The sequence below is a fragment of the Salvelinus namaycush genome, chromosome 2 (genome assembly GCF_016432855.1).
Source record: "Salvelinus namaycush isolate Seneca chromosome 2, SaNama_1.0, whole genome shotgun sequence".
NCBI classification, from domain to species: Eukaryota; Metazoa; Chordata; class Actinopteri; order Salmoniformes; family Salmonidae; genus Salvelinus; species Salvelinus namaycush.
The window spans coordinates 21,637,225-21,662,146 of record NC_052308.1 but is presented as its reverse complement, the minus strand read 5'-3'; the positions used below and the strand labels follow the sequence as shown (position 1 = coordinate 21,662,146).

General features: G+C 41.8%; 1 protein-coding gene across 9 annotated transcripts in view; it reads right to left on the bottom strand.

Annotated features, from left to right (window-relative positions):
* Positions 1-24,922, bottom strand: part of LOC120060082 (forkhead box protein P1-B-like) — a 236,240-nt gene that overhangs the window by 20,602 nt on the left and 190,716 nt on the right. For all 9 annotated transcript variants that reach the window (XM_039009214.1, XM_039009198.1, XM_039009205.1 and 6 more), the window contains 4 exons: positions 18,448-18,634; positions 11,688-11,801; positions 5,892-5,979; positions 4,307-4,390 (listed from right to left, as the gene is read on the bottom strand). In XM_039009214.1, coding sequence (XP_038865142.1) covers positions 4,307-4,390; positions 5,892-5,979; positions 11,688-11,801; positions 18,448-18,634 — 473 coding nt within the window. The remainder of the gene's footprint in view (positions 1-4,306; positions 4,391-5,891; positions 5,980-11,687; positions 11,802-18,447; positions 18,635-24,922) is intronic.

The following is a 24,922-nucleotide window of genomic DNA, read 5'->3' as shown; positions in this document are numbered from 1 at the left end:
AAAGTAGATGTCCTAACCGACTTGCCAAAACTATAGATTGTTAACAAGAAATGTGTGGAGTGGTTGAAAAACAAGTTTTAATGACCCCAACCTAAGTGTACGTAAACTTCTGACTTCAACTGTATATTGTTTTTATATTTATATTATATTTGTTTTTATCTGTTTTTTTATCTGTACTGTTTTGTCTTTCACTTGTTGACTTTGGTGCAAATAAATAAAACCTTATACTTTACTTTAATCGTTAGGGCGAAGAAATGAGGCATTCATTTCTGTTGTATGCTTTTTCTCCCATCAACACCCACTCCCTGAACAGTCTATAGTATGAAGCCTGGTCTATCTCAGTCTATAGTATGAAGCCTGGTCTATCTCAGTCTATAGTATGAAGCCTGATCTATCTCAGTCTATAGTATGAAGCCTGGTCTATCTCAGTCTATAGTATGAAGCCTGGTCTATCTCAGTCTATAGTATGAAGCCTGGTCTATCTCAGTCTATAGTATGAAGCCTGGTCTATCTCAGTCTATAGTATGAAGCCTGATCTAACTCAGAGGGCATCTCCAGTTATAGTCTAACTGAGAGCTCCAGCGGAGACTCAGGCCTTGACCTGTGGGATTGCCCCACTGATGCAGCCACCGAGCCACGCCATGGCTAGACACATTTATCATAGCATATCATAGTAGCTACCAGCATGCACTGCACTGCCGCTGGAGAAAAAAGGGTGTAAAAAAAAAAGCTGTGTCCCCCCTGAGCTTTAACACAGAGCTCCTTTCCCCTGACACAGGGGAAAGGAGAAGTAGAGATGTCAAGATGCTATCTGCTGCCCTAGCCACTTTTCATATACAAATGTCCTTGTGTCAGGCCCTCGTTCCGTAGCCTAATCTACACAATCAGTGTGTGTGACAGAGGCAAAGCTGCAACAGACAGCCTATTGTAACTCTACATCTCCAGGAGCTTTATGTTGCCTGCCTGCCTGCCTGACTGCCTGACTGCCTGTGTGAAGCGCCGTACAGAGACTGACTGGAAATAAATGATTGGGGCTTTGGAAGGAACTCGTCAGAGGAGAGGACCTCTGTGTGTGTGTATGTGTGTGTGCCGCTGTGTTCAGCCCCACAGTGTATTGGCCCTCGTGCTTTAGGCACTATGAATGAACTGTCACAATGACTGAACTATGGTAATGGTGTTCCTTCTAAAACGGGACAAAATAGCAGCTATATGTAAGCTGTATGTTAAGTGGTACAGCCTATAAGATAAGGATTAAACAGTAAGTCACATAATGGTATGATGACATTTACAGTAGAGATAGTGTTATGGTCCAATGAATGTGGTAAAATAAGGAATTGAACAGCCATCAGAATTGCTCTTAATTTGAGAGACGTTGTCTTTCTGAAGCTTATTTGGTGGAATCAACAAAATGCTATGTTCACAACAAGATGTTGAGGGGATTTTTCAATTAAAAGAAATGTCTATATTTAAAAAATATATATAAATATATATACAGTAGCAGTCAACATTTTGGACACATCTACTCATTCAAGGGTTTTTCTTTATCTGTACTATTTTCTACATTGTAAAATAATAGTGAAGACATCAAAACTATGAAATAACACACATGGAATCATGTAGTAACCAAAAAAGTGTTAAACAAATCAAAATATATTTTATATTTGCGATTCCTCAAAGTAGCCACCCTTTGCCTTGATGACAGCTTTGCACATTCTTGGCATTCTCTCAACCAGCTTCACCTGGAATGTTTTTCCAACAGTCTTGAAGGAGTTCCCACATATGCTGAGCACTTGTTGGCTGCTTTTCCTTCACTCTGCGGTCCAACTCCTCCCAAACCATCTCAATTGGGTTGAGGTTCAACTGAGGCCTGGACTTTCTGACGGGCCGCCCCCAGGGGGTGAGGGTAGGAAACAACATCTCCACCCCGCTGATCCTCAACACTGGGGCCCCACAAGGGTGCGTTCTCAGCGCTCTCCTGTACTCCCTGTTCACCCATGACTGCGTGGCCATGCACGCCTCCAACTCAATCATCAAGTTTGCAGACGACACTACAGTGGTAGGCTTGATTTCCAACAACAACGAGACGGCCTACAGGGAGGAGGTGAGGGCCCTCGGAGTGTGGTGTCAGGAAAATAACCTCACACTCAACGCCAACAAAACAAAGGAGATGATCGTGGACTTCAGGAAACAGCAGAGGGAGCACCCCCTATCCACATCGATGGGACAGTAGTGGAGAAGGTGGAAAGTTTTAAGTTCCTCGGCGTACACATCACAGACAAACTGAAATGGTCCACCCACACAGACAGTGTGGTGAAGAGGGGCAACAGCGCCTCTTCAACCTCAGGAGGATGAAGAAATTTGGCTTGTCACCGAAAACACTCACAAACTTTTACAGATGCACAATCGAGAGCATCCTGTTGGGCTGTATCACCGCCTGGTACGGCAACTGCTCCGCCCACAACCGTAAGGCTCTCCAGAGGGTAGTGAGGTCTGCACAACGCATTACCGGGGGTAAACTACCTGCCCTTCTGGACACCTACTACACCACATGTCACAGGAAGGCCAAAAAGATCATCAAGGACAACAACCACCCGAGCCACTGCCTGTTCACGCCGCTATCATCCAGAAGGCGAGGTCAGTACAGGTGCATCAAAGCTGGGACCGAGAGACTGAAAAATAGCTTCTATCTCAAGGCCATCAGACTGTTAAACAGCCATCACTAACATTGAGTGGCTGCTGCCAACATACTGACTCAAATCTCTAGCCACTTTAATAATTCAAAATTGGATGTAATAAATGTATCACTAGTCACTTTAAACAATGCCACTTTATATAATGTTTACATACCCTACATTACTCATCTCATATGTATGTACTGTACTCTATACCATCTACTGCATCTTGCCTATGCCGCACGGCCATCGCTCATCTATATATTTATATGTACAGTGGGGCAAAAAAGTATTTAGTCAGCCACCAATTGTGCAAGTTCTCCCACTTAAAAAGATGAGAGAGGCCTGTAATTTTCATCATAGTACACTTCAACTATGACAGACAAAATGAGAAAAAATACAGAAAATCACATTGTAGGATTTTTAATGAATTTATTTGCAAATTATGGTGGAAAATAAGTATTTGGTCACCTACAAACAAGCAAGATTTCTGGCTCTCACAGACCTGTAACTTCTTCTTCTTCTTATTCCAACCCTTTACATTTGTGTGTATAAGGTAGTTGTTGTGAAATTATTAGATTACTTGTTAGACATTACTGCACGGTCAGAACTAGAAGCACAAGCATTTTGCTACACTCGCCTTAACATCTGCTAACCATGTGTATATGACCAATAAAATTTGATTTGATTTGATTACTTCCAACGTTGTGGCAAAATGGCTTAAGGACAACAAAGTCAAGGTATTGGAGTGGCCATCACAAAGCCCTGACCTCAATCCCCCAAAAAATGTGTGGGCAGAACTGAAAATGCGTGCACGAGCAAGCAGGCCTACAAACCTGACTCAGTTACACCAGCTCTGTCAGGAGGAATGGGCCGAAATTCATCCAACTTATTGTGGGAAGCTTGTGGAAGGCTACCCGAAACGTTTTGACTCTCTACTATTATTCTGACATTTCACATTCTTAAAATAAAGTGGTGATCCTAACTGACCTAAGACAGGGAATTTTTACTAGAATTAAATGTCAGGAATTGTGAAAAACGGAGTATTTGGCTTAAATGTATTTGGCTAAGGTGTATGTAAACTTCCGACTTCAACTGTGTGTTTTTTCATAGTTTTGATGTCTTCACTACTATTCTACAATGTAGAAAATAGTAAAAATAAAGAAAAACCCTTGAATGAGTAGGTGTGTCCAAACTTTCGACTGGTACTGTATATATGTCATTTAGCAGAAACGTTTATCCAAAGCGACTTACAGTCAAGCATGCACATATATTACATATGGGTGGTGCCAGGAATTGAAGCCACTACTCTGGTGTTACAAGTACCATGCTCTACCAACTGAGCTGCAATGGACTATGCTACAGAGGTTTATGTTGTCTGCTCATACCAACATCAGTTCAGGCAACACGGAATACCATGTGCTCCGAGTTAATAATCAGAACAAAATGTTATCTGGGATGTCAACATATGTGATCAAAACAATATTAACGTCTCCTCTCAAATGAGCAGCTGCTTTTGTTAAACAGATAAATTAAGAAATGAGGATATAAATTAATAAATATATGTGAGACAATTAGACAAATGAGAGAAGAATAATGAAGGATAACAGGCACATGACAGAGCTGCTACTCACTGGCTGTGGGGTGGGTTTGGGCTCCGTGGATTTGACGTGGAGATGCGTCATCATGGCTTGCAGACGCTCTTTGTCTTTCGCTAGCTGTAATAAGAAGGAAAAAAATGAAATCCTTTATGAACAAAAATCTAATTCTCTGTAGTACAATCCAACACATGATGTTCTTTCTCAGTGTTTGTCATATATACAGTAGGAAGTAGTTTTATAATATGCTAGGCTGATGTGATGATAAACCTTTGTGCATTTTGATACTTTAGTCGTCATGCACGAGTCTACCTTGCCATGTCTCTTCTTCAAGGTCAAACTACAAATGTTTTGTCTTAATTTGTTCACTCTGTTGTCGCAGAGAATTTTCCATTATGAAAAATGTATCAACGCCTACAAAAATGTTGATGAATTAGAATCCATATAATACAGTAGTTCACATTTCCTGTTGCTGCAGGATTATTTTCCTGCAGTGAGAAACTGTTCAAATTACGATAGAATATCTGTATACTCTGTGTCCCATTGCCAATAACAAACTCTGGATCTGCCTGCATGTCCTAAACTGTCCTCTCTGTTTTACAGTAGCTGCCAGGTCAGATTATAGAGATATGCTGGGTTAGGAGGAGGACGTGTCTGATAAATTCTCAATCTTTGAGTTGCTCTCAATGACACACAACCAGAGCGGAAATAATGAGTATGACGGTAGTGTGGTGCAATGTTTAAGGAACTGAACTTGTAACCTCATCGTTCAAGGTTACAATTCTGTTAATCATGAAACTTTGTACCTTAAGTCTACTGTATACAGCACATAATATGTTATACATAAACATGCCATTGATTCGAAAGCCTGCTTAGCAACAAAAAAATTGACAAAAATAACAGTTAGTTAATGGCATGGTTTGTTGTGTCTACCTTTCAGTTGTAATAAAACATGTGCAAACCTTCCACAGAGACACCTGACTCCAGCCTAGAAGGGACAGTTTTATAGTGACCAGTTAGAAAGTGTTCAAACCCACCTCTCCACAGACCCTTACCAACACACACTAATGGACCAACAGTGTCCCATCCATTTTGCCATAAGTGCATACTTAATGTACATTATACTTAATGTACATACTGATTGCATATTTCCAGGGTCCGTCTTAGGGAAGAAGTTCCTATCAGGCCACTCATACTGATGACTACATTAATATCTCTGATCGCCGTTATTTGTGAGAAATTTTGCATCTTCCTATTCCAATAAACCCAGTCGACAGCCCATCGTCGGCTGCTGCCTGAGCATTTCAATAAGTGTTTTATTGTTGGTGCCAAACAGTTAAAAGTAATAAATATCTTTAAAACCCAGTCAAATTCAAAATGTAATTATCTTCTCTACTTAGCCCCGGGGCCCTTCATATATCTTTGCCTGGCTGTCATGCATACATAACACATTTTTAATGACTGGTTACTCACAAATGTACAAAATCATTTCATTCTTCCACCCCCCTCCATGTGTGACCCATGGTTCATTTCTGCGAGACAAGGAGGGGGCAGTAGACAGAGGAAGTGTCAGGAAAGGAGCCACAAATATTTGGGGCGAAAACAAAACTGGAGGCAATACCTGCAGTTCCAGCTGCTGTACAACCTGCATTTGCACCCGACACTGGGCTGTGCTCCTGTCGTCCAGGGCGTGCTCATTGTTGAGATGCCTGAGAGAAAAGAGAAAACAAAGATTCTCAGCTCAGTGTGTCTTCACATGGTTGAACTGCAGCCTTTTATACAATTTGACACAAATCCTATCATGCTTTATGTGATTACGTGATCTAGTAATTCCTCTGTACGGGTACTGTGGGAATAACGTAGGAATGTCTGGTGTACACACGCACATATAATAATGGGTAAAGACTGTGCAGATCTAGAAGTATAAAACTTCCCAAATATTACCAGGATTTGTATAACAATATATGCATAACCTGAAAAGGAATAATCCTTTAAGCAAAGAAGAATGGAATCCATATTTCATGAGGTGGCCATATCTGCTCAAACTTAACTTCATAGATAAGAAAAATGACTTAAGAATTTCAGGTTGGTTTCATTTTGTAAATTATGCAGTGCTTCAGTGTGCACCCTTTCTCTTTAAAGATGGCACCATCCTTCTCTGGTCGGCACATTCTCCTTATTTTGGTGTATTTTTCGGTTAATTATGTCATCAAGATTTAGAGATCTCAAATGAAGCCAAAAGGAAAGGCAAAGGACAACAAGAAGAAGATAGATGGAATCTGTCAAAAACTTGCATTATGAATATAATTATGCATGATTATTTTATTCTGCAAAGATGTTCTCTTTTTCTGCACGTTTATAACTAATCTAAATAAGTAGCTTGCCCAGCAGCAGACAGGGTTTTTCCCGTGATTTATATAAAATGGTAGAGATAAGGTTCACAAGTGAAGGAAATATGATTGGAGGATTTTTATCAGCCTCTGCATGAATTACTGTTTGAAAATGCTTATGCAGGGGCATTTCATTAATCATTTAATCATAATCCGAGCAGGATGTTTGAACTGATTTCACAAATACCCTTTCATTTCACTACTTCATTATGCTCGCTAATGGATCCAATATATTATATATATCATAAATTATATCACATCTTCGGTGACCATGTAGGTCACTGTCACTAGGCATGCCTCTACGCGCTCACAGTGGCGCCGGCGGAGGAAGGAATGGTGTGCGGCGTGCCTGTCTTCTCAAATGCACTTTTTCTGTCATTTACTGCAAATCAAATGTAGCCAGACCTGACCGGTGCAGAAGCAGTGACAGGCCGGACTGATATGATGGCTCAATAAATCTAAAGGCCTCCCTGGCAGTTTTGTTGTGGGCTGATTGCTTAACATACAGACAACACGTTGTGCATTAAAAAACACACAGACACACACAAAACAGAGATATGTGAAGAAAGGGAAAATGGATGGCATTCTGCTTGGATGTGAAGGTTTCGCTTCTAGTGGGCTATTTTCAACCTTGGGGAATTAAAATCTTTATGGAAAATACACTGCTTTTCAGATGGCCGTGTTATATATACATATATATATATATGAATTACTGTAATTACTGAATTACTGTATATATATATTCAGTATTTCAATTGTATTATTTTGACAAAAAGACAGAAATGAGAAAAGGCATATCTAAGGAAAGTGTAGACGATAACCATGGCTGCTGAAATCAATTCTGTCCACTCTCAGCTTTACATTTATCTTAATTAAATAAAAGGCCATTTAATTAAGTAGGTTGGGAATTGAAACTGGTAAACATTTCAGAACGTCTAACTAAAATTTGAAAGAAAAAAAGGAGTAAGTAAAGACATTTGAACTTCAATTTAAACGGCATAGACCACATTTTCAATAAAGGGTGCCCTACGTGATGAGCTTTAGAATTTCTCTGTTCACAGAAACCATGCACCTTGCTTCTTTTCATCCTTTGTTACATTATATATTTTTTATTCTAATGACATGGAGAGCCACAGTGCATAATTAATAGGAAATGAAATATTCAAATGGCTCCTAATGCAGCCATGCGAAGAGCATCTGGATACAGGGAGCTAGTTGGGGATACAAGGAGCTAGCTGGGGATATAGGGAGCTAGCTGGGGATACAGGGAGCTAGCTGGGGATAAAGGGAGCTAGCTGGGGATACAGGGAGCTAGCTGGGGATACAGGGAGCTAGCTGGGGATACAGGGAGCTAGTTGGGGATAAAGGGAGCTAGCTGGGGATACAGGGAGCTAGCTGGGGATACAGGGAGCTAGCTGGGGATACAGGGAGCTAGTTGGGGATAAAGGGAGCTAGCTGGGGATACAGGGAGCTAGCTGGGGATACAGGGAGCTAGCTGGGGATACAGGGAGCTAGTTGGGGATATAGGGAGCTAGCTGGGAATACAGGGAGCTAGCTGGGGATACAGGGAGCTAGTTGGGGATATAGGGAGCTAGCTGGGGATAAAAGGAGCTAGCTGGGGATACAGGGAGCTAGTTGGGGATATAGGGAGCTAGCTGGGGATAAAGGGAGCTAGCTGGGGATACAGGGAGCTAGTTGGGGATACAGGGAGCTAGTTGGGGATACAGGGAGCTAGTTGGGGATACAGGGAGCTAGTTGGGGATACAGGGAGCTAGCTGGGGATACAGGGAGCTAGTTGGGGATATAGGGAGCTAGCTGGGGATACAGGGAGCTAGCTGGGGATACAGGGAGCTAGTTGGGGATATAGGGAGCTAGCTGGGGATACAGGGAGCTAGCTGGGGATACAGGGAGCTAGTTGGGGATACAGGGAGCTAGTTGGGGATACAAGGAGCTAGCTGGGGATACAGGAAGCTAGTTGGGGATACAGGGAACAGGCTGGGGATACAGGGAACAGGCTGGGGATACAGGGAGCTAGCTGGGGATACAGGGAGCTAGCTGGGGATACAGGGAGCTAGCTGGGGATACAGGGAACAGGCTGGGGATACAGGGAACAGGCCGGGGATACAGGGAACAGGCCGGGGATACAGGGAGCTAGCTGGGGATACAGGGAGCTAGCTGGGGATACAGGGAGCTAGCTGGGGATACAGGGAGCTAGCTGGGGATACAGGGAGCTAGCTGGGGATACAGGGAACAGGCTGGGGATACAGGGAACAGGCTGGGGATACAGGGAACAGGCTGGGGATACAGGGAGCTAGCTGGGGATACAGGGAGCTAGCTGGGGATACAGGGGATTGGCATCGAGAGAGACTATGAATGTTGGCATGTGTCACTTTCTGTACTTTAAATGAAGCAGATTTTAAAAGCTTTCTGGCAGGATGACAGCCCCTAACGTAAATTGACACAATAAAACAAGTTAAATAGACATTCCTTAAAGTCAGCTTTTTACATATCATTTAGGCTGCTTTCCTTTTTTATTGGTTTTAATTAGATACACTGGACCCGTTACTTTGGACCAGCCCGATGCCACATGTCCATATAGCTGACCATGTGTAAATTAGAATGTCTATTTTCATAGTTTTTTATAAAAACTATTTGCACATCAGTTAAAACCCATTTTTTTTTATATGAAATAGTCAATTAAAAAAATCAATGATTTTTAAGAAACAATTTTTAGGACACGTGTTGAGAAATATGAAAAATAACATTGTCTACAAAAGAAGTAATATCCACCAAATAGTCTATTCTTTCTTAAGCAATTGTCAGAGAGTGTTGCGGTATGAGTCAGTTAGTTTTATGAGTGACAGAGAGAGGCAGAGGGCAAGAGTGCAATGCAGTGTTTCACTAGCTGTGACCTTTGAATGGTCACTGAAGAGGGGTTCTTGACCCTCACCAATCTCTGCTGTGAACTAGACCCCACCCCACACAGCACTGGATTGAAAACAGGAATAGGATTTGACCCATTTTATTTATCAAGATAGTGCATGTAGGCATGTTGTCTTTAAAATGCATAATAAATATGCACACAGTTTAAAACACACTTCAGTCCCATGTTAGTTGTTACTGCTGGCATGCCGAGCTGAAATCTGGTTGACGTTAGAGTCCTCCTCACCTTTCCCACTCTCCAATACAGTACTCAGTGTTCTACTGTCTCTTATACACACGGTCTCTACTGTCTCCTCCGGTTCACTTCCACCATATCTATCCGCCCCAACAATATTTTATGAAGGTGTTATTAGCATATGCCTGATTTATTGTTTGTTTGTATTTGTGATTCTCTTGGAGACGTGGAGTAAGCATCAGTCTCTGGGTTTCATGTGGAAGTGCTTAAGGGTTTCAGAGTTAACACCTTGGTGAGCTGCTCATTCTCCTGCCCGCTGTTAAACAAAGGCAGCTTTGTGGAGAATCTTCCAATGTTTTCTTAACATGTTCCAAGTAGTTTAGTCAGGCAACTAAAGTAAACAAGATGTTGCCATGATAACAACACTTGTAAAAACATAGCAGAGTGACTTAGATACTTTTTTCTAAGGAGAGCTTTACCTGGTGCACAGATTGTAATTCCTCTCTCTTCTATAAACAAAGGGTGAGGCAATGTCATAATGCAATGCATAGTGATGGATTGAAGGGGACACTCACAAAACTGAAATGTTGAGGGAGAAAAAAGAGACATCTAGTCTTCTAATTTGTAATGAACAACTTGGTAAAATGTGTTATAAACAGAAAAAAAACGACTCAAACTTTCTGTGATTTCTCTCTGTAAACTGAAATCCAAGGTAGCTCACATTATTATCATCAAAAATGATTTCAAACGTGTTTTGTGGTGCTGCAAACATTTTAGGGCACTTTTTAAAACCACCTTCTCTCGAAGTGGCTGGTTGCATACGATGAAATGAGAAGTTAAACAAAGAGTAGGAACAGCAGAACTGTAAGTGACCGTAAAGCTTCTACCTATCTCCTGTGTGTTTGTGAGGGACCTCTGTGTGCTGCGACTGCTAGGCCCAGGATAATGGAAATGTGTCATATCTTGTTTAAAGTGCTACTAATCCGGGGCAACAGACACCCATTGATCTGCTGCCACAGCACAGATGTTTTCATCCTCTGTCTCTGTAGCCATGGTGGTGTCATGTGTTGGATTACCCATAGAACACTGCACACAAGGTTACTTAGTAAACCAGGGTTAGGCCTATACAGGGGATGATACAGTACAACGAAGGCCCAGTTCAAAGTGGATATGAATTAGGAGAAGAAGCCAAAACCCTGAGACTGGTTCAGTTTGAGAGGGTCCAGTGGACATGGTATTGATTGAGTTTGTTGATGAGTAGAACTACTGAAACTGACTACAAGACGTGAAAATAAGTTAGTTCTGGTGCTGTTATTAAGGGGTGAAATAGAGATACAGCTAGTTAGGCAGCTGAGAGACAAAAAGAGATTCAGAGCAAGAGAACGACAGCAGGAGAGAAGAAGAGAATAGCAAACAGAGCGAGAGAGAAAGAAAGCAAGGGAAATACAGAAAGAGCTGAGTGAGGAAAGCAAAAGCACAAATCCCTGTCCAGTGACAAGGACAAACATGCGGAGCTCCCTGAGTGTTGGCTGCCACAGATAAACATTCTCCCGTTGTTTGTTTGGGAAAAATGGCCAGAATCACCATGGGGACTGCACTTATCACAGGAATTAGAGGCCCCTGCAGGGCCCAGTGGAGACCACACCCCATCACTATCATAGAGGAACAACAACACACCTAGCATCCACTCACACACACACACTCACACGCGCACGCACACACACAAACACACACACACACAAACAGTAAGTAACCCGTTGCACCTGTAGTGTCACTAAGCCCCAGGGGAAACATAGCCTTAATCGGCCCAAGAAGAGGGCCAAGCGGAGGGGGAACTTAGACAAGACACTGGAATGTCTGACGAAGAAAACAGAACAGTGACATGCAGCCTAAAAGCTATGAAACTTACTTCAGGAATGACTGGAAGTCCTCAAACACTGCCTCGCATCCAGGCCACTTGCAAACCCCGTGCCCATAGAGCGGGTGACTGTGGTGAGAGTGTTGGTAGTCGTCTAGCGTGGATCTGTAAGAGACAGACAAAGAGATAAACACAAACATTAATTCCTACTTATTAACAGTGTCAGTGCGAACAATGTTTCATTGGCATGTTACAGAAGTACACCACTTAAAGTTGAGGATGTTGATGGGTTTGGTGAGAATTCCCCTCGTGTTGCCTCAAAACAAAAGCCTTCCTTTGAGTTGACCTTTGAACTGCGGGCAGTGTGAAATCAGTGTAACTTTGTGATCTCTGCTTCCTCTCTGGGTGGAGGGGGTGGTCCTTGTAGGGGCAGTCCTTGTGAGAGGGACCAAAAGCAATCAATATGTCATTATTTACTGTCAGTGATCCGAGTAGCTGCCCACTTTGATCCAGGCAGCCAGGGGTTCCCTAAGACCTTACTGCTGAACCCTTTCCCAGAACCCACCTGGAGGAACAGACAAGAGGAAGCCCCCAAATCCATCTGCCAGCTTCCCTTCAAGCACAAACAGTAAACACCAAACACTCCCGTCTGCTAGAAATGTATTTACCGGTCAACGGACGGACCAACCGACGACGTCAGCAGGGACCAAACGCGCACATCGGAGGAGCGGCTTACGGTTTCACAACATCAGCTGTAAATACAACTTCCATATAGCATTGCAAGTCGAAGTATGATGCAGAGGCATGCGCGTGTAGAGAACGAGACAGTCTACCATATGGAGACAGGCACTGTACAAGCCACACAAGTGTCAGCTACAAGAGCCTGGGGAACTGTCCTGTATCACTACCACCTGTGTTTCTAGTGGCCCTGTAGTCTAGCACACCACTGCAGCTTACATACTGGCCCGTTCTGCAGGAGGCTGAGAAGGGAGAGGGCAAGGGAAGATTCATTAGACCCAAATCCTCACAGATTCATATGGAGATGCTCTGTGTGTCTTTTGCTCTCCTTAGGATGACTGTTAAAAATCCCTCGCAAAATTGAACCATTCCTAACGCATCCATCTGCAATGCATTAAAAATAAAGAAGCAAAGCTTTACCTCAAGAGGGTCGTCACAGGTTTTCTTGTGTTATAATTACTTGCTTAAGAGTTCACATTGTTCATAACATGTGATAATTGCATTGCAATTAGGGAGCAGTGAAGCATTCATGAATGTGTTTAACATTCAAAAAATCTGAAATATAAAAAATATATATGAATTATGCATATGCATTAAGACCTCTGTTTTGATACAGCTAATAAATAGATGGTAGAATAAGTATTATAATTACTTTTTTAAAAGAAAATGTGTGGACTGGTGAATGTAGCGCTGATTTTATATTTAAATAGATGCTTTTAAAATGATTTCCGAGTAGCCCTGTTGGTTAATTGTGTATTAATAAGATATTGAATTGTCGAGTGTGTGCTGGGAGTCAGTGAGCACAGAACTCTGAAGGAGCTTGTGGCAGAAAGGCCCTTTTAAACAGCAGATGACTAAACAGTGGTAAATGACAGAATTTACACCAAATGAGCTACATTAGTGCAATAGGAGAAGTGCCTGGGATTCTGGGGGGTTCTCCCTATTGTGACCTCATTCTCATTCAGCACTAGGAGAGAAAAAACCTCTCCTCAGGTCTCTCTCTCTCAGATCCTATGGTGGAGTTAAATGTGACTCGCACCCTGGGCAGGTCTGTCAGGATGCTATTATTGTCAGGCTGCCTGGGAGAAGATAACTCTAATGATATTGTAACAGCAATGAGGGAAACCATGCCATCTGCATCCTGTATAGAATAGGAACAAAAAGCTTCTCTACCTAGACAGAACATGGCCAAATCTTCCAGGTGTTGTTTATCCGTACACACCAACAACACATAGGCATACCATAATGCCGGCAAAAAGACAACCACAGCACACAATCTGTCTGTTTTTGAGGACGGTGACTTATATCACCAACAAGGCATGATCCTAGGGACTATAAAGTACACTGGGGCACTCAGTGTGATTATTGGTAGCTAACAGAGAGAGGATTGATATTTCTACCAAGCTGGGTCAGTCTGGACATGGCCTGTCTGGAAAGCCAGTCACAACATGGTCTATCATCTCTCAGAGTGGGTATCGATGACTGCTCTTCTGTGGCCTCCCTAGGGCTCTCCAGACCCCCCGCCAATCAAGGGTTTACCCCGTAATTATTTAATTATAATTTTACGTGTGTAAAACAAATTAAAGGCAAGAAAGGGGCGTGTCGTGCCAAATCAGATTATTTATCTCCTTAACAGATTGCTGAGCTGAAGTCCCTGAGCTGTGGTTACTGATGGTTGCTGGGAAGTAAGTGGGCCAAATGCTATGTGAGAAGAATGTTCTCGCTCTCCCTCTCTCCAGCTCTCCCTCTCTCCATCGCTTTCTATCTCCATCTCTCTCTGTCTCTCTCTCTCTTTCTCTCTCCATATATCTCTTTCCATCTCTCTATCTCCATATCCCTCTCTCTACACTCTTAGAAAAAAGGGACCAAAAAGGGTTCTCCTATGGGGACAGCCAAAGAACCCTTTTGGAACCCTGTTTTCTAAGAGTGCAAAAAGAGGGATATGGAGATAGAGAGATGGAAAGAGATATATGGAGAGAGAGAGAGAGACATAGAGAGAGAGACAAGGAGATAGAAAGAGATGGATGTGTACTTTTTCTCCATCTCTCTCTCTCTCTCCATCTCCATGTCTCTCTCTCTCCATCTCCATGTTTCTCTCTCTCCATCTCCATGTCTATCTCTCTCCATGTCTATCTCTCTCCATCTCTCTCTCTCTCACACACAAAATGAGCGCAGCATAGGGATGGGGAATTTAAGTCAGATACAGATTGGATGCATTTCATTTAAATAAGCAAGTCATTGAACTAAGAGACCTGGCTCACAGGGGTATTTCTCTCCTCACATCCCAAAACTCAGACCAGGATGAATGACAGACAAACATGCCTTCACCATATTGGCGTGATTCAGTCAGGATCCCTGTCTGTGAGTGAGGGCTCTTTGAGGCTGCTAAAAGCTGGGGCAACGTCTCATCTGCGCCTACAGTGATTGAATTTCTCCTCCTTCCTTAAGACGGAAGTGAAAAGGCTGTGAATAATGCCTGTGGATGCACTTAAGGTTTTAGTTGCAGGCGTCGCTGTGCCTGGGCAGATTTTATATGACACATGAAACTAACTACATGGTACTTAGGGCTAGCTGTAAACCAATCTGAGCCCGGGCGGGAATGCAGGTCCATCAGCAGAGTGGCTTGTTTCTGTTGCATGACAAAAGGACTTACAAAACCACATCAATTAAAAGTTCATTAAGTTCAGCGCTAGGAGGATGAGTGGATGCTCTCTATTTACACCCAGCCCAGGCCATTATCTAAAACCTGATTATTCAAATCCCTGGATTATAACAGACATTTCTCACAGCCTTGCATGGAATAATCACGCCACATAATATTTCCTTAATTTTTTATTCTTCCCAAGGATTCTGATTAGAATGGTGTCTGCATCATCAAAAGAGAGGAATAATATTCTTTATAGTTATATGATTTAAGCACATGGAAATTAACACAAGCAAGGATTATTGGTTGTATGAATTTAAATAAGCATCATGCAGTGTTTAATAGGGATGTTGTAATGCTCATTTATGTCAGTCATCTCTATTTTAAAGCCGGGTTTGGAAACCTTTTTTTTGCCATCCACAGCAGAGAGACGGGTGAGAAATCACCTGCTTGGGTTTCTACTCTGAATATTCAACCCCAGATTGCCTCCTTCACTTGAACGTGTGCTAAACTGCTGTTGACGTCTTTTTTCATCTCTGACAGGGAGCGCAAGGCGTCGGGGGCAGCCTTTCACACACGTCTTCTCCAATGTTTCATGGAGCCTTCAGCTGGGCCTTGTTGTTTCTCTCTTCCCACTGATGGTTGTTGTTGTTGGTTCACATCTGAAGACGTGTGATGGAGGGAGCGTGTCAATATTTCCCCCTCCGATTAATCTTCAGCCATAGGGACTAGAGCACTGACTGACTGGCTAACTGACTGACTGAGCAGACTGGATGCACCAGAGCCTGTGGATACTGTCTGCAGTGAGCTAAGAGAGGTGTCACTGGAGCTTGTTGTGTGTGTGTGTGTGTGTGTGTGTGTGTGTGTGTGTGTGTGTGTGTGTGTGTGTGTGTGTGTGTGTGTGTGTGTGTGTGTGTGTGTGTGTGTGTGTGTGTGTGTGTGTGTGTGGCTGGAACAGTGTGTGAAAAGGACAGGGGGGTCTATCTGAGTTTCCATGTAAAGTGTAAGTGAAATATGGCCATTCTGTGAGACATTATAGTCAAAATACTGATGTCATACCACTTGACCTAAAATGTCTCACATTATCTTGAAATAAATGTACACCACCGTTCAAAAGTCGGGGTCACTTAGAAATGTCCTTGTTTTTGAAAGAAAAGGAAATGTTTTGTCCATTAAAATAACATCAAATTGATCAGAAATACAGTGTAGACATTGTTAATGTAAATGACTATTGTAGCTGGAAACGGCAGATTTTGTATGGAATATCTACATAGGCGTACAGAGACCCATTATCAGCAACCATCACTCCTGTGTTCCAATCGCACGTTGTGTTAGCTAATCCAAGTTTATCATTTTAAAAGGCTAATTGATCATTAGAAAACCCTTTTGCAATTATGTTAGCACAGCTGAAAACAGTTTTTCTGATTAAAGGAGCAATAAAACTGGCCTTCTTTAGACTAGTTAAGTATCTGGAGCAAAAGCATTTGTGGGTTCGATTACAGGCTCGAAATGACCGGAAACAAATAACTTTCTTCTGAAACTCGTCAGTATATTCTTGTTCTGAGAAATGAAGGCTATTCCATGCAAGAAATTGACAAGAAACTGAAGATCTCGTACAACGCTGTGTACTACTCCCTTAACCAGAATAGAAAGAGGAGTGGGAGGCCCCGGTGCACAACTGAGCAAGAGGACAAGTACATTACAGTGTCTAGTTTGAGAAACAGATGCCTCACAAGTCCTCAATTGGGCCAGCATCCCGGAGTCGCCTCTTCACTGTTAACGTTGAGACTGGTGTTTTGCGGGTACTATTTAATTAAGCTGCCAGTTGAGGACTTGTGAGGCGTCTGTTTCTCAAACTAGACAAACCATACAAAATCAGCCGTTTCCAGCTACAATAGTCATTTACAACATTAACAATGTCTACACTGCATTTCGGATCAATTTTATGCTATTTTAATTAACAAAACATGTGCTTTTCTTTCAAAAACAAGGACATTCCTAAGTGACCCCAAACTTTTGAACGGTAGTGTATGTGATGAACTAGTATCCTATAATCAGTAAAACATATAGCATTTATTTGCTTCCAAATAAGGCATTCCAAGTTCCCTCATTACGATTGAGAGCAGTGTGAGATCTCCACTACCACCATAGAACACTATCTATCTGCCTGTCTGTGTTTGAACCCCTCTTCACCTCCCTAGGCTTGATGGTTTATAGTGCTAAACGTGTTTTCATCTGCAGTGCTTTCATAATGACACATAGGTTTTGATCAGCGAAACACAAGTCAGATGTTGTGCAGTGAGCTCATGACGCCTGGAGGCTCCTCACCAGCAGTTCAGAGATCAGCGCCTCAGTGCAAGAAAACAAGTCAATGTGTTGGATGCCAAATTAATTCCTTCCTTAAAGACACAGCGGCTCAGGGAAATGTTTCTGAAAACGTACAGATATCACGTCAAGCATCCAGTGAAAAGAGTAGTTGTCTGACATAGATTTTACATTGTATCAACATACTTTTCAAATATTTATAGTGTATTTTTTACATAATGTAATATTAAACAGTCTCTGTTTGACATATTCAAATTAACGTTGGAATGTACTTGACTTACCTAATATAATGATAATTACTATTTAAATAAAGAATACAGTCAATGAACTGTAGTGTCTGAATTGCTCTGCGTCAATATGTTTGGAACGCCACACCTACAGAAGGCTAGTTGTCATAAACGTCACTATCCGTAAGGAAAGCGAAGGTTGCAGTGTGTGTGTGTTTTTCTGTTGTTGAGAGGACGTTGGTAATTTGAATTGTATTTAACCAAACAGAGCCCTGCAAGTCACAGCTGCAGTTTCCTAAGTGCAACTGAAATAACAGCACCCTTGACCCTCTAATTAATAGTGTGCTGATCCCATTTCCATTACTGCAATCTAAAGTCCAAATCACTCCCTCGCTCCCAGGTGTTTCACTGCAATTCCCAGGTGCATTCTGACACACAGAACAAGCTTGTGTCTTAATGAAAACAGTAAGGTACTTACAAACTATAAATGAATATTCATCTGTGGGCAAAGCCCTGTGGGAACATGTCCATCAACTTAGGCCCCTTCAAGGAATTGCAGTTTTAAATGGGGAATATGTAGGCCTCCTGTTTTCTTTATTCAAAGATGACACTAGAGAACGTCACACATAATGAGTTCCAGTTTTGTTTCATAAAGTAGAAAGGACACATGTATGCCTAGTTGCACCCCAGTTTAGAAAAAGAGGTCAGATTGTGGCAAATATCATAATCTGTGGTTGTTAAATCAATGAGCAGGACATCCTTAGTGATACATTCAGTCACAACCCATTCCCTGGAAATATAAAACCTATTGTGCCCAGCGTATTACACTGAAGCTGTTGGATCAGGAGGAAGAGGACGACAGACAAGAGAGACTCACCCTTCTCTCTTCAGAGAATGGCTCATGTACTGTCCATTGGTGGAGGCGTGTTGGTTGAGGAGGGGCTTCTTGGGGGGTTGTGGCGAGGACAGGTCCAGGCCGCGGCGGCCGTTGCTGTTGCCGCTGTTCTCTTCCTTCAAGTTCGTCACCTCCTTCCACAGCTGCTGAAGCTCTGCTGGATTTATGCCTGAAACAAACAAATTGGATAATTAAATCAATTAACAGCTAATCTAACTCTCCTTCGTCACATAATTAAATCAAAGGGTCTGTAAACAAAGCTGAGTATTAATGAGAAAATATCCCACTAGAGGGTAATGCACTGAGAGCGCTTGTACCCTCCCGCTCTCTCTCTGTGATCTGAAGCTTGTTTGTATACACAAATCCCTGGCATTCACACGCATTTCATGCCCACAGTAAATAATTAACATCCAGACAAGGCATGAAATCTGAATAATCACCATCATTTCTCCTACAAGAGGAGAGGCAGAACACACACAAAAAGTTTACAATAGCAATGTTACAACCAAAACAGCCCACACCACCCCACCTCCTTCAGAAACAGGACCCTGGGGTAATATTCTGAAAAGCGCATTAATGTGCAAAATACTTAAAGCTCTGCACCGCCTCCAATTGACACAGAAGACTTAAACCTCGTTTAACGAGTCAAGCACACTGCAGCTAACACAGCAGCCTTCTAAAGAGAAACATCCCTTGAAGACAGAAGACATTTTCTTGTGTCGGAACACATACACAGAGAGAGCGTGTTTTCTGTGCTGCTGTCTGACAGCCATCCTGACACCCTGGGCCAGATTGGGGATGAGGAAGAATAATGCTGTGTTTGTACACCCCAGTTTCCATGTCTGAGAGAACCTAGCCATTGTTTGCACACAATGTATATGTGTCTGTATATATAGTGTCTGTTACCACTAGCAGGAGAAGCCTGCTTTCATTTGACATAAATAAGGCAAAAGCTGATAAGAAAAATAATATTCCGCCCGTGAGGGTATGTTCTCTAGCCGTTTGTATAATGGTTCAGAAATGTATTTGGTTAATCCATATTTTTTATAGCATATTAAAATATCCAATATGGGAATGTGTGCACATTTGTGAATTTAATAGGAGCGCGATGGGCACGACCACTCGTTTAACATTACAATTAATTCAATCTATTCTCAAAATGAGCAATGGCAAATGAAAGATGATTTGCACATGCTTATCTCGGGTGGGTTTATAGTCTCCAGATGTTTTATCGCTCGCTCTATAGATACCAGAAGTGGCCCTTTCAAGCGCCAGATCGTAATACATTTTGCAAAATGCTTAGTCTTAATATATTCCTGTTGTGGAAAATAACTGTAAGATGAAGATCTCAATAAGATCAGCAAAAATATATTTTATTTGATAAGCTACAAAATATTTTAATTATGCTCGTAATGGAGAACATTGGCCTAATGATGCGAAGGGACTCCAGAGAGACGCAGGGGCTAAGAACTGTGAAATGAGTCTGATAGGATTGCTGTAAATTCACACTAGATCGTTTGCAAATCAAAGAGCAGGAAATGATTGCAGGACAAATCAATAACCTTTCCACGTGCTCTCCTCTATTCTGCCTGTCCTGTATTCTCTCATTCTCTCTTTCTGTCTTACTCCTTGATGTACCTTCATCGAAGGACACAGCCCTGACAGACAAAACATGCCAAATGATTCTGTTTGCACAAAAGCATGCTAATCCTATGTTTGTTGCTTCTCACTTGTCTTATTAAAGGCACATTGTTCTTTTGATGGAGGGAAGGATCCTTGGAGGGAAAGTTTTCTATGATGATGGTTTGTCTGGATGGGGAAGGTCACTGGTAGAGCGAGTGTCCTGTGCTTCGACAGCGGGAACAATAATTTTCCCCCCACTTTGTGCCCAGTGACAGTGGGCGATGTATTTTTAGCCTGTGTGGCTGACAGGGCAGCCCACTCTCCCTCAATTACCAGCCAGTCCTGGTGACCCCGACACCACTGTTTACTCAGATGAAACAGCTCCCATAGACTCCTCTGATGACAGAGGTAACGGACTGGGACCAAGCGGTCTCCTTTATTTCTCTCTCTCCCCCTCTATCCTCCACTCCCACGCCCTTCTCTTATTAAACTACCATGTCCTCATTGGATCTCTGGAAACCGAGGGTCGTTCAAGATAACACCATGAATGACAATAAAATGTAGTGCTATGAAAATCTCAAATAGTATTATATTCTAGGTTTGGACAAACAGCTTTTTATTCTACCTGAGAAGGCAGCATCTGATTTAAATGGTAGACATACAGTATAACATACAGTATAACCCTGATGTCTAAATCTATGGTGGACATACAGTATAACACTGATCTCTAAATCTATGGTGGACATACAGTATAACACTGATCTCTAAATCTATGGTGGACATACAGTATAACACTGATCTCTAAATCTATGGTGGACATACAGTATAACACTGATGTCTAAATCTATGGTGGACATACAGTATAACACTGATGTCTAAATCTATGGTGGACATACAGTATAACACTGATCTCTAAATCTATGGTGGACATACAGTATAACACTGATCTCTAAATCTATGGTGGACATACAGTATAACACTGATCTCTAAATCTATGGTGGACATACAGTATAACACTGATCTCTAAATCTATGGTGGACATACAGTATAACACTGATGTCTAAATCTATGGTGGACATACAGTATAACACTGATGTCTAAATCTATGGTGGACATACAGTATAACACTGATCTCTAAATCTATGGTGGACATACAGTATAACACTGATGTCTAAATCTATGGTGGACATACAGTATAACACTGATCTCTAAATCTATGGTGGACATACAGTATAACCCTGATGTCTAAATCTATGGTGGACATACAGTATAACACTGATGTCTAAATCTATGGTGGACATACAGTATAACACTGATGTCTAAATCTATGGTAGACATACAGTATAATACTGATCTCTAAATCTATGGTAGACATACAGTATAACACTGATGTCTAAATCTATGGTGGACATACAGTATAACCCTGATGTCTAAATCTATGGTGGACATACAGTATAACACTGATGTCTAAATCTATGGTGGACATACAGTATAACACTGATCTCTAAATCTACGGTAGACATACAGTATAACACTGATGTCTAAATCTATGGTAGACATACAGTATAATACGGATCTCTAAATCTATGGTAGACATGCAGTATAACACTGATCTCTAAATCCTTTTTTGTATACCTAGTATTTTCAAATGCAGGATTGGTTAATCCTCCCTTTTTCCATTTTTCAACAAAACTATTCCACACACTATAGGTTGAAAATACAGACAAGCACTTTAAAAAATTTATGTTGTTGGGACACTTGATTGATCACCGTCCTGGCAACTCAATTTTACCTCTGCAGATAGCTTAGGCACCCAGACAGGACTTGATCCTCAACCTTTTCCTGTCCTTGTACCTCCGTACCCAGGTGACCATGTTCAAGCAAGCAGAATGTAGATTTAAGGTGCATAAGGACATCAGTTGCAGGCCATCATCCACAGAATAAAAAATAGCCCCTATGCTTCGGGCTCTTTCAACTCTGCTGTTGCTTTTCACACAGAGCCAATACCATGTGGGGACGGTGACACCGCTATTAGTTTATTGTTCCATCCGGCAGAGACCTCTGGTGCACCACTGTTTATGTTCCTGTAATCACCGGCCTAGTGATATGCACCCCTTAGGCCTAAAATATGTTAACTCCTAATGATGCAGGAACTATTACCAATGTCGCGCTGCTGGCCAAATCAATCACTGACTGGGGGAGCGTATTACCTGCCGCTGTCCCTGATGTGCCGCTGCTGCACTGAGAACGGCTTCGTACTTCGCCACATTTTTTGCATTTGTCTTGTCACTGTCCCATTGCCCTGTCCTGGACAACTTAACTGATGTTCTCCAGCGATGAGAGCTCAGTCTGTTACAGTGCAACCTGGGAGGCCATGGAGCCACAAAACACACTTTAGCCAATCAGGCCAGGCACGGAGAGGGGCGAGCAGCGACACATGTGCACACGCATGCACATACACACACACCTGGCAGCTGCACCTGGGAGAAGGGAGAGCGGAGTGTACACTGCTATCTCACTCACTCTCCACAGGTCAAAAGGAAAGGCTTTTGGGGGGAGGAGGGGAGGTGGGCGCTGGATCAAATGTATATTTATGAGAGTTATATCCTCCCCAAAAACATTGTTGTAATTTATAACAGATATTGTCTGACCGCTTCCAAGACTTTGAACATTAATGTCAAAAGAATTTACCGCGAGAGAAACAAATTAAAGTCCAGATAAAGAGAACAACTGGTTGTCATCCAAGTCACTCTTCAAGCTTCTACTAAATTACTTCCTTCACTTCTGGTATTAAATGACTTCCTTCACTTCTGGTACTAAATTACTTCCTTCACTTCTGGTACTAAATTACTTCCTTCACTTCTGGTATTAAATGACTTCCTTCACATCTGGTATTAAATGACTTCCGTCACTTCTGGTACTAAATGACTTCCTTCACTTCTGGTACTAAATGACTTCCTTCGCTTCTGGTATTAAATGACTTCCTTCACTTCTGGTATTAAATGACTTCCTTCACTTCTGGTATTAAATGACTTCCTTCACTTCTGGTACTAAATTACTTCCTTCACTTCTGGTACTAAATTACTTCCTTCACTTCTGGTATTAAATGATAACTCTATGTGATTATTCATGTCTATTGATAATGAAAATATTTTATACTGTCTCTATCAACATTTCCAGTAAGCATAAGATCAAACAATACTAAAAATAATCAATTTTATACATGTACAATATGCATTACACGCCTCCTTATTGTAAAACATTCAGGGCGGCTGTTAAATGTTTTTGTTAAATCTATTTTCCCGGAACACCATGAGAGCACAATACAATTATAATGCAATGAGATAATGAATGTTCTAATAATTTGATTGTGATATCTGAATTTGAATAAAGGGGGAAAAAGCATATCTCTGTCTGATCATCACCTCAGTGTATAAAAGTCATTCTAATTCATTGGCTCAGTCCAAACACATAATCACCATGGTCCAAACACATAATCACCATGGTCCAAACACATAATCACCATGGTCCAAACACTTAATCACCATGGTCCAAACACATAATCACCATGGTCCAAACACATAATCACCATGGTCCAAACACATAACCACCATGGTCCAAACACATAACCACCATGGTACAAGCAGAGCAGCAGAACACATTCTTTCTGCAGTGCTGCTTACTACGTGATGAATATAGTAGATTAGATCTCAGTTCTGTAGGTCTCGGCTGCTGATGCATGAAAGAGTTTAGTGATGTGGAAAACAGAAAGGTCCTCAATAACTTCAAACAGTCAAGCAGAAAATGTGTAGAATAGGAAGGGAAACTCAGCCTGATGGTAAGTGTTTTAACAGCTGTCTTACCGTCAATGGTTTCCAAGGGCAGGCTAGCCAGGATCAACTCAGTAAAATAGTGAAACCAACCAACATACTGTGTGGTAAGGTTCAATTCCTCATTTCAGTTTGTATAAATAATAACAAAGAGAAACGATACCTTATTTGTATCTTAAACGGTCATCTGACAAAATATGGCTGAACCAACCAAGCGTGTATGGTTATAGTGTCCTGTTTGCTATTAGTCATACTGTGAGACAGCCTAAGAGATATTTGATGACACTAAGCGTAAGCAAACAGTCAACAGGATGTCCAGTAACTGTTGTGCTATTCCATAAAGAACAGTAAACTGCCATCTCACTGGTGTAATGCTTTACTCAAAAGGGCGTGTGTGTGTTTGCCAGATATCCAAAACAAGGTCATTCATAAGCGTACACTAACAGGCAGCACACCAGTGGTCCACGCCTGTGCCTATGGCAATCGTCGGATTCCATACACAGTCCAAACAATAACATGATTGTACAAACCCTGTTTTTGTTTGCCCATTACCTAAGTTCCCCAGCCCTTCCACTTTATCGCCTTATCTTGTTTTTTCAAAACTGTTTGTCTTAGCCTGGAATGAATAGTCTATGTCAAGTTCCAAAATGGTATGGAGGCTTTGTCATAGGGCTGCTCCTTAAGAAAATATTAAAAACAAATAAAGAAATAAACTTCCTGGCTAAACAACAAGCATTGACTCACACCACCATCCACATATGGGATATTTCACAATGAGAGGTTAAGTGGCAGTTTAGTAACAATGAGTATGTTTATGTGCACACTAATAATTCGATATTAAACTGATTATGGCAGTAGGCTGCGTATGGCATTAGTCATGTAAACACCTTACTCTGCTTATCTTAATCGGCGTGAGGTCAAAATCAAAGTAAGCATACACTGCTTAAAACACCTGGTTTTCTGAGCAACTCTTTGAGTTATTAGGACATGGAAACAGCTGGATT